The 16135-nt window shown below is 34.5% G+C and overlaps 1 protein-coding gene across 2 annotated transcripts; it reads left to right on the top strand.

Moving 5' to 3' along the window:
• The first annotated feature begins 10650 nt into the window (after nt 1-10650).
• On the top strand, nt 10651-14816 carry LOC113778016 (thioredoxin-like protein HCF164, chloroplastic). Of its 2 annotated transcripts, XR_003469230.1 has the most exons (5): nt 10651-10966; nt 11061-11303; nt 13735-13838; nt 14067-14524; nt 14610-14816. XR_003469230.1 is itself a non-coding variant. In XM_027323261.1 (4 exons), exons 1-4 carry the CDS (start codon nt 10772-10774, stop codon nt 14347-14349), a joined length of 825 nt encoding a protein of 274 aa, XP_027179062.1. In that variant the 5' UTR covers nt 10651-10771; the 3' UTR covers nt 14350-14816. The 2 variants fall into 2 exon arrangements, 1 of the variants encoding a protein (XP_027179062.1); XM_027323261.1 differs by having other exon boundaries at nt 14067-14816.
• Nucleotides 14817-16135: the final 1319 nt, after the last annotated feature.

Below are 16135 nucleotides of genomic sequence, written 5' to 3'. Positions count from 1 at the left end.
GTGCCTTGGATTTTATCCTTACCTTCTCTTTCTTCAACCGTGACTCCCGAACATTTTTCTCTGATTTTCGAAAATTTGGAGTCGTTTAAAAAGGGTTTACTCTACTTTTTTATTTAAAATTCATTTTAGGTGTCTTGGTATACCTTAACTCAATACCAAGTGGCGACTCCTATTTTTCATTAAAACCCTTTTTAAACTATTATTTTGGGTCAAAATCGTCGCACTTTAAGTCCCATTTTAGGCCCTTTTTCTTTAATTATTCTTTAAAAATCAAAATTCTTTTCACTCAAAAATAAATCAAAATTCATTTTTATAAACTTGTAAATTTATTTATTTTATTTAAAAATGGGGCACGACAATAGGTGTTCAAGATATATATTTAGCTAGATTATGTAATATATAGGTTTTAATTTTTGTCAAAAATGTAATTAGTTAAATAAATGTAATAGTTAGATTATTATTATTTTCAAAAAATTTCCCCTTTAGATTATAATTAGGACCCCGAATGTAACTATTAGATTTTTATTTGCATTTATTTGCTTGTGTGTGTGTGTTTACGTGTTTATTCGATTTCACTAGAATTTTGTATCTAGAAATTATGCTTATGTGTTATGTGTTCTATGTACATTATGTGTTTACTTGTTTTAATTATGTTTTATATGATTTATTTAGTTATAATAAATGCATGACGTCACCACACTAGTCCAACGCTAGTTGTGGCCATTCTTCCCGATTTTTCACTAGTCTAATGCTAGTGAAAACTTATAGAAATTGGTTAGTCTAATGCTAGACCCTTTAGACCGTTTTTGCACTAGATTCGCATTTTTTGCGTGACATTCATCGCATTTCATACATATTTTTCATTTTTAGAATATTTTCTCATCTTGCATGATATTTCCTGTATATATTATCTCTATTATCCCTATGTGCGCAAAACATGACATTTAGACTTGTATTTCATTTAGAAAATTAGATATAGGTTAGTTCTTGTTTAATTAAATTAGAAGAGTCACTCTTCAAATATGAAAAATAAACGAGTATGACTTCTTAACTTTAACACGCTCTTTTTCCCTCTATATGAAGGAAAATTTGAGTTACGAATTTTAGCATCTCGTACCCGTTATGTTGCACTCCCCTTTTTTAGGTAATGTATATTTATTTATATATTATAATTTTTTTAGTCCGATCTTTTGCATTTTTTATGATCTCTTCTAAGAATCATTTTGGACATCACAATTAATGTAATTTGCACCCATTAAATTTTAAAAGAGATATTTCGACCCTCTCAATATCCTTTAGGTCTAAATATGCATCCATGTAAAAATATCCAAATGTGATAAATTTTGATAAATTAGATTAAGAAAATTTTCGACTAAATCTAGCAACTAACCTTAGTTAGGTTGAAAGGGTGTTTTAGATTTGATTCTATTAAATCTTTGTCTTCCCTTTCTTCAACCGTGACTCCCTAACTCTTTTATCTTATTTTTCGAAGATCTGGAATCGTCTAAAAAGCGTTTTATCTATTTTTTATTAAAAAAATATTTTTAGGTGACTTAGTACACCTAAATTCGCTATCAAGTGGCAACTTCTATTTTTTTTCTTAAAAGTCCTCTTTAAACTATTATTTTGGGGCAAAACCGTCGCACTTTTTAAGTCCTATTTTAGGTCTTTTTTTATTTATCCTCTAAAATAAAAAACTAATTTTCAAATAAAAAATTAATCAAAAAATTCATTGTTTCTAACACCTAAAAAAAATTAAAAGTTATTTTCCAAAAATGGGGCGCGACAAACGATTTGCACGAAAGAGAAAAGTCATTTTATTGCCGAATTTGCATAATATTTACGTCATTTCTCGAAGACGGTTTCGTACAAATTCATTAATTCTCTTCAACCTATCTATTACAGCGTCTTTTGATTCTCTAGAGTAAGGATTACTCATGTGTTCCGCTTGATCATACAATTCTCCATATTTTCTCTTCAGTTCTTGATGCTTTTCTTGCATTTATTCGCATGACCTTCTACTTTTTTCTGCCAACTCCTTATTAGTTTCGACGGACTTCTTCAATTGTAGATTCTCTCTATCTTTTGTCTCGATAATAGCCATCAACCTCTTAAGCTCATCGGATTACCCTTCTTGCGGTTCTTTTATACCAAAATCTCTAAGCTAATCCTCATATTGCAGGGTGACCAAAACTTTTTCCTTGAGTTTTGAAATGTAGGCAATGTGTTCATCGTAAGACAATGTTCCCCGGGTTTCAAAAATCAGTACCTTCATTGGAATTTCACTCGGATTGATTCTCTTGTCGAAACTAACAGTGAATTCAGTTAGATCCGGTGTAGGTGGCAATCCTTGAACTCGTCCTAACTGTCTAAGAAATCTTTTTGGCATGTAAGCTATAATGTCTTGAGTTCCTAGCAATGGAATAAATTCTGATGACTTGGCACGCAGAATAGGTTTGAAACAATCGATTCAATCCAAAATCCATCTAATCTCTTGATCCAACAATATTTTCAAGAAATCCACGTATTCTGATGCGCTTCTCGACAAATTATTCCTATCAATTATCTAGTGATGGATTGCTATCCAATTGTACCCAATTAATGGTAAACTATCCAAAATGGGTAGTTTTCTCCTAAAATACTCCATAACCCACATGTACAGAATCAAATTTGGACCATGGAAGAATTTCGCTCCCCTCTGGCAACTAGTACAAGCAACAAATATATCGACTATAATGGTTGGTATTATAGAGTATGGTCGGTTCTTAATCTTAAGGAAGAGATCAAACATGAGTTTAGTAATCTTAAAGACGATCTTCTTGTCCCTTCGTGGAAAGAGGTAAATTCCCGCCATGACAAGTCCATATACCCACGGTTTCTTTCGCTCCCATATTATCTTAGACATAAACGAAAAATCTCCGAAATGTCTCTCAAATCCATCTTTTAATGCAAACTGGTCAAACAGGAATTTCACATCTATACTTTGATCAGACCCTTAACTACAAATTCTTTTAATCTAGTGAAATGACAAAACTCAACTTTGCCGGACGCAAATGGGAATATTACTACGATGCCACGCACCAACAAGTTGAAAAGACTGACTACTTCTTCAATTGTTACGGTCATTTCTCGGTTTCCTATCCTAAATGCTGAGCAACTAGGGTCCCATAATTGTACCAAGACCTCTACCAAATAACCATCCGATTCAATGTCCTTGAAATTTCTAATTGGTCTTAAATGAGATGCTACTTGATGGATTTCATTAGGTGAAAGGAGTGTGGGCCACCTATGAACCTCAATGGGGACTACCAGCAACTATTTGATTCATCAAGACCTGTCCATCTGGAGCATAAAGTTTAGTCAAATACCTTACTTGCGGGCCCATCCCTCCATTTTTAACGAAAATTTAAATATGCAAATCCTATAACGGGTTAGATACTTAAGGGAGAAAAGGTTGGCATATTCTTGAAGTGGAATTCACTAAATGGCATTCTCTCTAAAGTTGATGCATGATGCCAATTTATTAAAACTGTGACAGCCCCACTTCCCCCAAAGGCGAACCAAAGGGTTCGGCGGACTGCCTGCCCAGCTCTCGCCGGGACTCACTCACTCACTACAGTCCTCAAACAAATTATAATATAAATCTCAAATATTACATCAGATTTCCCCAAGAATTACATATCATAAGTGAAGCGGAAACTAATTCAAAGTATGGAAGGTACACATACATCCACTTCAATTCCATACAGTCACACATTTCTTCTTGAAGTGTCCATTCTTTTCCTTCACAAATCCCTCAACTAGAAGCTTTAATCCTCCTTAGTAAGCAACTTGGATGGAGTAATTTGATAATTCAACGGTTGAAACTCAAGATTTGAGCAAGAATTGAAGGTGAAGTTGAAGAAACTCTCTCCTGTTCTTTCCTCTCCATAAATTTCGGCCAATACAATGAAAATGGAAAGAAATTGGGTCAAAATTTGGTTTAGTAAAGGTTAAGACAAGTCCAAGTCAAAGTCAAGGTCCAATGTTTCAAGGACAAATGGCATCCAAGGGTTAATCCTCATCTTGTTGTCTTCCAATGGTTAATCCCTCTAGGTAACCTCTAATTATGTCCTAGCACCTTGTAAAATAATATTTCTTGATACAAAACTTCAATTAATCGGCAAAAATTTATCGCACTTAACGCACTAGCGGGACCCACATCCATAATAAGCTTCAATCTTAACATGAACTAACTTAAACTAGGAAAATGATTTGAAAACTCTACTCACTTATAAAAATCTCTGGAAAATCAATATAATAGGGTATAATGAAGAAAATGCATGCGAGAAAATAAAATAAAAATATTATGAAATAAGGAAGATTTACGGGTCCTCACAAAAACGAGTAAATATGTGATAACAGGAATTAAATATGACCTAAAGGAACCTTTTTTTATATGTCAGAATAGGCCTAAAAATGAAGTGCAACATTAAAGTATTAAAATGCAATAACTTGTAATTCAAACGTGTAAGAATCTATCTACTAAGGTGGGCTCTTAAAAGAGTACCATGTCAGAACTCTTATTTTCTAAAGTTTGTTAATGCAAAAGGAGAGAAAGTAAAGAAAGGTTAGTTCAACACATAACACATTGGATCAATAAAATAATACAAAAATATAAAGTAACGAAAAAGGGGTAGAATCCCTAATCTCGTGTCTAGTGTTCCTAATTGGGTAAGGTTGACTCTATCCTAAGTAATTTCTAATATAAATGCATGAAGTTGGACTCACTAATACATCTAGATTCGATAAGATTTCAAACTCCCAAACCTTCAGACCAAGAGATGAAGGGTCATCAATCCCTAGGCTTTCAGTCGGTGATTCGAGTGATCCCTCAAATATTGTTACGCGTACGTCGTGCCACGGTCATATGTCCAAGTGGATCGATCCTAATTCTAATAGGGAGGGATGGTGTGACAACCACTAAAAGAAAATAAAAAAAAATTAAAAGAAATTGTGTATACACGTATGAAGTGCTCATTTGAGCGAAGGGATTATTATTAAACATGCATAAAGACTCTAGGGTGACACTCATTTGCCCCAAATGCAAAAATGCGATAATATAAATGAAAATAAACAAGTTATTCATCACATATACGGAGAGTGGGAGGCAATTACAAGTGTAAAATACAAAAAATCCTAAAAAGGGTAAAAGAAAAAGAAAAAATGCAATCTAAAACATCCCAATGTGATATGTAAAAAGGTTAGAAAAAGAAAAAAAATCAACTAAACCAAATGTTTGGATTGACTAGAAAGTCTCTAGTGGAGTCGCCAGCTGTAGCGCCCCATTTTTTGAAAAATAAATTTAGGTGTTTAAAAATGTATTTTGATTTTAGAAAATAAATAAAGAAAAAGGTTCTAAAATAGGACTTCAAATATGCGATAATTTTGGCCCAAAATAATAGTTTAAAAAAAAGTTTTTAGAAAAAAATAGGAGTCGCCACTTGGTATTGAGTTTATGTGTATCAAGTCACCCAAAATATATTTTTAAATAAAAATAAAATAAAACCCCTTTTAAATGATTCCAGATATTTGAAAACAAGAAAAAAGAATTCAGAAATCACGGTTGAAGAAAGGGAATGAAAAGATTTGATAGGTTCAAATCTAAAGTACCCTTTCAACCTAGTCAAAACTAGTTACAAAATTTAGTCGAAAATTTTTCTAATCTAAATTGTAAAATTTATCACATTATGATGCTTCTATATGGATGCGAATCAAGACCTAGAGGTATCGGAATGGTTGGAATGTCTCTTCAAAATTTAGTTGGTGCAAATCACATTAATTGCGACGTCCAATAGTGATTCTTTGAAGAGGTCACGAAAAATGCGAAAGATGATATTCGAAAAAACAAAAAATTATAATATTAGATAAGTATATATGATCTAAAAGAGAGAAATGCAACATAATGGGTACGGGAGACTAAAATTCGTGACATAATTTTCCTTCTTATAGAAGGGATGAGAGTGTGCTAAAGTTAAGAAATGCAAAAATGAAGAAAACATCTAAACGACTAACTTTGGAATCGGATTTTGATCAAGAAGTGAGCAGGATGCTCAACCCTGGCTTAAAAGAAAATTTTCAGAAACTCTCTCTCTCTCTCTTCTTCTTCTTTTTCTCTCCCTTTCTCTTTCTTTTCTCCCTTTTCTCGTTTTCCACTACTCTCCCTCTCTTACTTACCCTAATTGCTGCGTTTTTTAGCCTTTTAAACGAAAAATCCAACCCTCAAACCTTAAGAACAAAGGTAGAGATGGAGCTGGGTTTTTGTGGCTCATTTGGAGCCATTGGATCAATTTTATTCCTAGATGTTTCTTGATAAGGATTAAGGGGTGATTTGGCCTTGTACTGTCAAAGCTTGGAGCAAAAAAAATCGAGTGAAATTTGATCGAAATTTTCAGCTGCACATTTGTACTGGTGCGTAGCTTCTTGTACAAAGCATGAAAATGAAGCGCGCGTGCACACGTGGAACAGTTTTTTTTTTTTTTTTTTTTTTTTTTTTTTCCTTATTTTCTTTTTCAGCTTTTTCCTACAAAATCAAGCAAACAAAAAATGATTTTGTTTAAATAACTTGTTCATTTTTTTATTTCATTTTTCTTTCTTTCTCTTTTTTTTTTAAATGAAAGATATCAACAATAATGAAATGAAGTAACTAAAAAATAAAATACAAATGAATGAATTAGCAAATTTTTTTTGGTGTCTACAAGTACATTTCAATAAGAGTGAATGACTTATGAAAAAAGAAAAAGACCAAAAAAGGAGCACGAGCAGGCTTATCAAGTGGAAAATCTTATAAAATTTTGACTTGTCCGATGTCTTATTATTATTTTTTTTGCCTGACATACACATGCCACTATTTATTTGTATACTATTTGTGAATTGGACACATCATCCAATTACTACTAATATCAAACATGAACTTCACCTGGAGGGGGGAACATGTCAAGGTGCCTCAAGTCTCAATCCATTGGAGATTCAAAAACTTTTCGTAGGGTCACAACTTTGTTAAAGATGAAGTGACTATTTTTAACAACTACTGGATGAGAGTTATTACATCTTTAATTGGACTAATGTAGTCGGCAATATGTATCTCTATTTATTGATAGCTCCAAAGCTGATTCGATGCACTGTATCCAATCTTCCTATTTGAAGAACGCATAAACTGTAGAACAGTTAGTTCACCACTTGTATACCTTTTTTTTTTGTATTATACATGATGTACAATAGTTGGTTCACCTCCCAAGCCCTTTATATGCTTTTCAGATGGCCATTTTGCAAGTGTTTGAAATTGTCACGCATTCCATCTTTGTAGTCGAGTACACTCCAGTTAATTGCACACCCCCGGTGGAGGTTTAACTAAGGCCATGCAAAACATGTCAATTCAATTAACTTGAAGTTTATAATTGAACCTGACTCTCCTCGTTACCAAAGTCTCCTTGGCTAATGTAAAGGTAATAGATTGGAACGACTACAATAATGGCATCAAGAGGTCAAGTGAAACATGGACATCTAATGATAACAAAGGGGATTTGATTGTTGCACTGGAAGCAAAGTTGATACTATGACATCCAGATTTGAAAAGCTATGGAGGGCCAAAGTTAAAAATTCCTCATCATGACAGATCATTAACAGACTGCTAATGGGTAGAAGAATTGATCAATGGTTACTACAAATGTATAATGGAGAATTGTTGTATTACTGTTGACAATTTCCTTCTCTTATGTGACATACTTAAGTAAAATAACTATGTCCCTCAGAACTATCAAAAGCGTGTTAAGATTGAGGAGGAATTAGCCATGGTTTTGGTAATAGTTAGTCACAGTGCACAACAATGAGTATTGGCAAAGTGGTTCAACAGGTCCACCAAGACAATTAATCAGTATGTTAGGGAAGTTCTAAAGAGGATTTTGCATGTTTGCGGTAAGAATAATTCACCAATGTGTCTATGATTAAGTGCATCCATGAATTGGAACCTCTACAAAATGCTTCCCATGGTTCAAGATAAGTACAAGCTACTATAGCAAATAGCAAAAAGTTTACTTTCTTGTAAATAGCATTTTTGATAAGTGTTTAAAGATTAACGATCATTTGTAAGTACTGTAGAATACTATAAGAGCAATTGATGGCATCCATATTCCAGCGTGTCCACCACTGAGACAACAAATGCCTACATTACTCAACACAGTATTTAGTCACAAAATCTTTTGGCTTTTTGTGACTTTGACATGCGCTTCACACACACACACACACATACACATATATATATGTTGGGTAGGAGGGAAGTGTACATAATGCACAAGTGTTAGAGAATGCTCTATTGCACCCATCTAATTTTCCAATGCTACTCGAAAGTGATATGTTATCTTTAGGTCGTTATTTTATATAATCCTAATTTGATGGTAGGGACACAGAGTATTATCATTAATGCCAAGCTGTCCACGTTTTAGGCAAGTACTACCTTATTGATACTACATACAAGAATGTTCCCAGATTTTCTATCTCCGTACAAGAATGTAGGTCGAGCAGGCCCAAAAAGAAAGTTATTTAATATGCACTACTCAAAGTTTAGAAATGTCATTGAACGAACCTATGAAGTATTGAAGAAGAGATTTGCGTTCTTAAGGGGACTAATTCCCAATTTTTACATGACCATTCAGGTAAGTGTTACTATAGTTTGTTGTGCATTACATAACTTTCTTAAGCTGAACCAACCGGGCAATTCAACACTTAAATTTAATAGAATCAGATTTTAACATATTCAAATAATTTGATAACGAAAAATTGAACATCTGAATTAATTAAGTGGCACTGAATTTTCTAGGCAAAACTTGCTCTAAAAATTAAGTGATAAGCTATTTACTTATCATTGAATGTGATATGCACTGAATTATATTAGATTTAATACTTAAAAAATTCAATAATTTAATGGATTCAAACTTCAAATTTTAGACTTTAGTTTTCAAACTTCAATTTTATCAAATGCACCATAGGCCAGATTTAACAATTAGTAATGGTTCTGAGACCATGTTGAAGGTAGATACTTTGGAGATGTAATAGATTCAGATTGAATAAAACTTGAAGCCTTCTTGGTTAAAGTTATGTATCTTTTGAAGCCAGTCATCTGTAATTTTTCTTATTCATCTAATCACATTGATAGATGCTTTCACTGAAATCGTCATCTAGGATATATTGATGCTTTACATCTTTCTTTTGTCTTTGGATACCTCTTTTGGTCTCATTTGTTGACATACCTTTGGCTTTGTTTATTTTAGAGGATGATCCTTTTGATCAAAAGGAAACTAGCATAAAGAGGAGAAAGCATAAAAGCAGTGCTAAAAATGTTAGTACTTACCATCTTTATGTGAGGCCAGTATCCATTGTTTATGTTGCTCTTGATGTCTTCTTTAATCCTTTTTCTCATGTTCTTCCTTTTTTACCCCCCTTTTACTAGGTTGAAGTTTCAGATTGAAAACATGTAAAAGTTTGCATAATATAAGGGAGGTTTCTAGTACTGATTTTTCAAGGAAATAAATCCAAAAGAAAAAATCTAGTTCAACATAATATTCTGTTCACTAGTTTTCTGGTGGTCAACTAATGGCCCTCAGATTTGGAATTGTCTTTTCTTATAAAATTCTTATGACTAGCACAAATCTTATTAGGATCGGCAAAGTTCTAGGCTATTCCACAAGACTTTTGAATAATCTAGAACGTTTGGAAAGCCTCTAAGGCTTGCTACATACTTCTAGCAATGTTTGTTGTAGCCTCCATGCCTTAGGCAAGTCTCTATGACTTACCACTTGCTTGGGAAATTGAGGTGTGCGTCTACTAACGGTTCTGATTTTTCTGCTGAGATTCTATATACAGTAGTACATGACTGACAGGCTAGGGACGGATGGGCACAGCTGCACGCAGACAGAGTGCAATCCGTGTCATCAGGAAGGCCTTCCTCCTCCCAAGTTTGAAAAATTAAGTCCTTATTTGGATTGCAATTTTCTATACAAAAAAATTTTATATTTTTGTTAACATATCTTTCAATCATCTTTTTATCTTATATACATTAAGTCGCTACAATACATTTTTCTACAAAAAATTCAAAATATAGCAATCCAAATATGTTCTAAGTATTTTGCTGTTAAAAAGTTAGATTTTGTGTAGATCTAAAAATATTTTGTGTAGATTTAAACTTTTACCTTTGCAAAAACTTAGAACTATTTCAAATTATATACTTAAGTTTTAGTTGAATTGGAGTTGTTTCAAAGAAAATTTTCTAGTTCTACCTATGACGGATTAAATTATTGGACAGAAAACTTAAATTGAAAGAATAAATTATGAGTAAATCTTATATACACCGACAGTGTATACACTATCACGGTTGGATATACAACACATATGCAAAATTTGAGTTTTAAATTCAAATTCGAATTATGTATTATGTATTTAATAGTGAAAGTGAATACACTTTCAGTGTATAGAAGATTAATTCATAACTTATATGCTAAACAAAGTTAAAAGATTAAATTGCCTTAAGTGTAAAAGTTTAGGGACTAAATTGATAATTTATTCGGGAAATTATAAAGCCCCCACGCTTCCAGGAAAAAACCGTCCGTAGCAATTTCCCTTTGTGTCAATCTCACAGCATGAATCTGCACTTTGTAGTTTGTACCATCACACTTTGACTTCGCTGCACGATAAACAGGTGTTTAACATTGAAGCGCCTCTAGCCCCCGCCCTATCTTCAATGGCGCTCGTGATTTCAACCCCAACCTCCATCGGTCTCCACAGACTCCCGCCATTCCCCTATCGAGCTCACCTACCCTCCCACTTCCTTAAACCCATCATCTGTCCACGAATTAAACTTAAAAATCCCACGTATCTAAAGATTATATGCTGCCAAACCGGCCCTAATTCCACTGATTCTTCCTCTGCCACAACGGTATATAGATGGAATCCTCTCACTAGTTGGAATTTGGTTGTCATATTAAAAGGTCAATTATTTTTTTGTATAATTCTTGATTATGTTAGTTCAGGAAAAACTTGATGTACAGCCTGTACCTGAAAATGATGGTAATGCTACTGAAAAGGCAGCTTCCTCCTCCGATGAGGTGAAGGTTGAGGTTGAGGTTGGATTTCCAGAGTATCCAACCAAACGTGTTAACAAGCGGATAGCAGTGGCTTCCATTCTTGCAGCAGTTGGACTTTTCTTGGCTTCAAGATTGGATTTTGGCGTTTCATTGAAGGACCTTTCTGCTTTGGCTTTACCTTATGAAGAGGTTTGCTTCTTCTGCACCTATTATTACATTGTACTTGCTAGTTGATTTGCCATGTTTAGGTTAATTTGTATTTTGGACGAACTTGTGAGCCTATCATTGGTTATTCCTCTTGCTTTTGTGTACGAATTCTTGGATGTTTACACCATATATTAGTGGTTAATCGTGGGTGCAGAGTAAGATGTTGTGTTACGAAAGCAAACTACTAGTAATTGTGTATCTGTCAGCTGTTGCTTTTTGGATCAGTGCGATTTCTTTGTTCCAACTTCTTTTGTTTTACCAATTCAACTATCTTTGCCACTATGGTCTGACAAAAAGGCTGTCGTATGGATCCTTCTTCTCTTTGCAACTTGTAACTAGGATTTATGTCATAATCTTTGTTCTTATAGATATCTAGCTTATTACAATTTACAGCTGATTAATGAGGTACAAAGTTTTTTTTTTTCTTGAAGTCATGCTTATTTATACTGGACATTCTAAGCTTTTTATCGGGAGAATGTTGTTAGCAAATATGTTAATTGAAAGGGCATAGATGATAGGTGCTTGGGGGTGTTGGGAACACAGTGGTCCCTGTAAATTTTTTTTTTTTAATGGAAATTCGCCAAATTTGGTCTCTGAACATTTACACTAATACCAACATCATCAGTTATGGTTTTTTTTAACCAATTTAGTCCTGGTCTCTTTTTCATTATCCAATGTAGGACTTCTGCTGCAGCGTCACCACATTTTACATCTTTTGCACAACCAGTGAAGGGGCATATTTGTCTCGTCAGGTCACATTCCATATTAAGCTGCTCAAATGATCTAATCCGATTAGACATCTCATTTTCCTGAGCCTCAATTTGCTTTTGAAGAGCAGATAGCTTATTTTCTCTCTTTCACAGTTGTCTCCAAGACAAAAATTCTTCTGTGGAGATTCTCATTGTCAACTTTTAGATGATATGATTCACTCTTTGTGCTAATTATCTGATCCTCCAATTCAATATTAAGATTCGATATTGCACATATCTCCTGCTCCAACTCTTCGACCTTCACTTTTAGACAGGCCTTGCCTTCTGTTATCTCTTGTCCATTTAAGGCCTGGTCTGTTAATTTATCTTAGTCTTATCTCGTCCATTTATGCTTCTTGAGATTTATTTTTGAGTTGTGACTCCAACTCAGACTTTTGGCTGCTGATGAAATCAAATTGCTGTTGCAGAAACTCTACCTGTTTTACTAGACTACTGACTCGATCAGATCTTTCTTTCATTGCATGCATATGCACTTCTTAGAGCACAAATTGTCCACTTCCAGCTGAAGATCACTGACTCGTGCCTGAAGATCACTTACTCGTGCCTTCAAGTCCTCAAATTTGGACAGTGACTGCTTCTTGTCTTCTTCAAATTTCTCAAGAAGAGAAGAAGTTTGTGATTCTTTCTCTTTTGACGGTGATTCAAGTTCTTTGATCCAAGCTTGTAGACTTGATTTTTCCTTCCTCATCTATTTAGTTTCATTAGACCTGGTCTTAATTGTCTCTTCAAAGGCCTTTCAGCTCATGCTTCGGACTTTTTACCTGCCTCCTAGCTCCTTAAACAATTTTTGGTCCCCAAAAGCTTGGAGTTTCTTGGTGATAGACACCATCTCCTCTTCTTTCTCATGCAATTTTTCCTCTAACTGTGCACATTCATCAAGTAACTTTTGTCTCACGCTTTGAGACTGCTCTTCTTGAACCCTTAGATCCTTAAAAATTACACTTGATTGTCGTACTTCATTAAGAGATACTAGTGAGCTCACGCTTGGGGTTTCCTTAATTTCACTGGTAGAGGTCAGTCTATCTTTTAAGATGGCATCTTCAGGATCTGAATCTTCACATTTTTTATTATCACTTTTCCTTACCTTTTGAAGCTCAGCATTAAGTATAATAATCTGTATCTGAGTTGGTGCCTGAGAAATAAGAAGAAGAAGAACCTGATTCATTTTTTCCAGGCCTTCAGGCCAATGTGAGTAGATGCTATCCATTTTCCCCAAATGTTTTGAGAGTTAATTGCGTTTTTTGTCAATTCGAGCAGTTTAATATGGAATATGACTGACAAGACAACTATGCCCTTCACCGATCGTGCAAAAAAAGTAAACTTTGGTGGTGCCACCACAGAAGTCCTACATTGGATAACGAAAAATGTTCACGAACTAAATTGGTTAAAAAAAACCATAAAGGACAAAATTGGTTTTAGTGTAAATGTTTAGGGACCAAATTGGCAAATTTCCCCTTTTTTTTTTAATAAATTCATCTATATATAGCTTTTGTTTCGGAAGTTGTTCAAGGATATCTAAAATTGGCCCCTTACAGTATGTTAACTTTAGCCTTGAAAACATGCTTCAGAGTCCGCCCTTGCAATATAGCTGTGCTTAAACTTGCATGAGGATGTTTAACATTCTTTCCATATCTCTGATGCAGGCACTTTCAAATGGGAAGCCCACTGTTGTCGAGTTTTATGCAGATTGGTGTGAAGTATGTCGGGAATTAGCTCCCGACATCTACAAAATTAAGCAGCAGTATAAGTATATATGCACTTCGGCTATTTTCAGTCCCTAAATGTTATTGATATTCGTGTATATGTCTGCATTTACTTGTTTAAGAATGTACCATACAATTATTTTATTGTATTTCTGAATGCAACTATTTTAGCTATGCTTTCAACATTTAGCAAGAGATGCATAATTTGTTGAAAATTGAAGGCGCTTGTGCTGTTATGGTCTATTTTAACTATTTTTCACTCGTTGATTCAGGGATCGCATAAACTTTGTCATGTTGAATGTTGATAACACAAAGTGGGAACAAGAGCTTGATGAATTTGGCGTTGAGGGCATTCCTCATTTTTCGTTTCTTGATAACAACGGGAATGAGGAGGGTAATATTGTAGGGCGGCTTCCAAGGCAATACCTTCTGGAGAATGTGGATGCCCTTGCTCGCGGTGAAGCATCTATACCTCATGCTCGTGTTGTTGGACAGTATTCAAGTGCTGGATCCAGGAAGGTACATCAAGTGGCAGATCCAAGAAGTCATGGTTAAAGACCTGAAACTGTGAATGAGAAACACTACAAAGTGTCGATCAGCTCTCTCAGGGTTGAGAACTCTGTGTGAAGTCAGTCACAATTTGAGAGGTTCTGTCTGCACAATCTTGGTGAATAATAGTTTTGGTATTCCTTCTAGACATTTCCCTATGATTCAACAGCCACTGTGACAGGTATATAACATAACCATTCCTATTTGTATTGATCGGCGGTAAGCCCTGGATTCCCTTTCAATAAAATAGATGTAATTATGTACAGGGGAAGAGGGAATGGCAGATCTAACAAGAAGGGTGCCTTAATCTGTGCTGATTGGCTACAGGTTCTATAACTTTTGTCTTGTACACTGGAGTTATCATCATAGAGTGACAGAATATATATAAATGAGAACTGCTATTCACAATAATTGCTTGTCAGTTATTGATAAAATTGGGCAAATGAGGATGGTGAGTTGTATTTGAGAGTTTTTGAGTTGTTTTTTAGAGGTATTTTTTGGATATGTTACCATAGACTTGTGTATCAAATATTTTATTTGTCAACTTGTAGGCATGATTTAACTAATTCTACACAAACTAAACTGAAAACTAACCTTATGAAATGTAGTCTCATAAACATCCTCAATGATCTCAGATTTGTGAGCATTATTCATTAGGCAAAAGAATATCCTTCAATGCAAAACATAACTAAATGAGCACGTTAAAATCGTAAAATTGGGGACAGAAGTTAATGTGCTTTCTTTATGGATAGACTTCTTTTGAGAAGAATATTTGTACATCATTTAATGCTGGGTTTTTATCCAAGCAAATTCTTTGAGCGCATATTCTTAATTAGTACCATTCAGAATTCTGTCTTTCCGAAATTTCGAAATAACGTTTGAGAAGAAGCAACCCGAGTTTCCATCATTGGCCATGTTCTTATTTTAACTGACTGCTACTTCAAGATTGCTATTTTCTGGAGTTTGGGTTGCCATTTTTAACTCTTTCTTCCCATCCCCACCCCCAATTCACCATCTTCCACCGTTTTTCTGCCCTGAATTTTAGGCCTTTCCTAAGCTCCCTTTCCCTACTACCATTTCCTGACTTTTCTACTCCACGGTGATTGTAGTGGTGCTGCGTTTGGTGAATTGGTGGAGGGGGTGGTTTGCATGCAGAAACAAACCAAAGGATAGAAAGGAAAGAGAGAAGAAGATGAGAAATGCATGTGAGCTACCACGATAGTCGCATAGATATTTTGCAATTTGGTTTGGTACTTTCTAGCAACACTTTAAGAAAAAAAAAATGCATCAAATTAAACTGTAGAGGCTAAGTACACGTGCCCGAGAACACTAGACCCAAGAAGGACCTCGGGTAGCGGCCAGTGTTTTGAAACTCGAACTGCTAAGCTTTCGGTTTGCGATTTTTTCGGTTCAATCGGTTCAACCAGTTGATTCATCGGTTCAATTTTTTAAATTAATTTTTAAAAATTAAAAATCTGAATAATATGGTATTCTATTAAAAGAACATAAATATCCTTGAGAAAAAACATCCCACAAGTGCCGGAGTATTAAACAAGAGAGAAGTAAAGGAAAAATGAAATGAAATGAAAGAAAAAAATATTTTTTTAAAAAATAGCACATAAATGATAAAGCCATGGTACAAAGCTGATCTGATGTATTCAGATCTAACCTTGAACATGATTACAACTCCCAAAAAATATCTTGCGAGCAATAGTAGAGAATGGAAACATGCTTCACTTCCTTTTTTTTCCCCAACCACTCACCTTTTTTTACCAATCTATGAATCTTGCCT

Source organism: Coffea eugenioides, chromosome 7 (genome assembly GCF_003713205.1).
Source record: "Coffea eugenioides isolate CCC68of chromosome 7, Ceug_1.0, whole genome shotgun sequence".
NCBI lineage: Eukaryota > Viridiplantae > Streptophyta > Magnoliopsida > Gentianales > Rubiaceae > Coffea > Coffea eugenioides.
This window is presented reverse-complemented; position numbering and strand designations above follow the sequence as displayed.

Excerpts from the sequence above, each read along its gene's own strand:
- LOC113778016 (XM_027323261.1), top strand. The coding sequence starts at position 10,772 with ATGGCGCTCGTGATTTCAACCCCAACCTCCATCGGTCTCCACAGACTC. Across the intron at positions 10,967-11,060 it reads ATTCTTCCTCTGCCACAACG|GAAAAACTTGATGTACAGCC; the intron begins GTATATAGATGG and ends ATGTTAGTTCAG. Across the intron at positions 13,839-14,066 it reads AAAATTAAGCAGCAGTATAA|GGATCGCATAAACTTTGTCA; the intron begins GTATATATGCAC and ends TCGTTGATTCAG.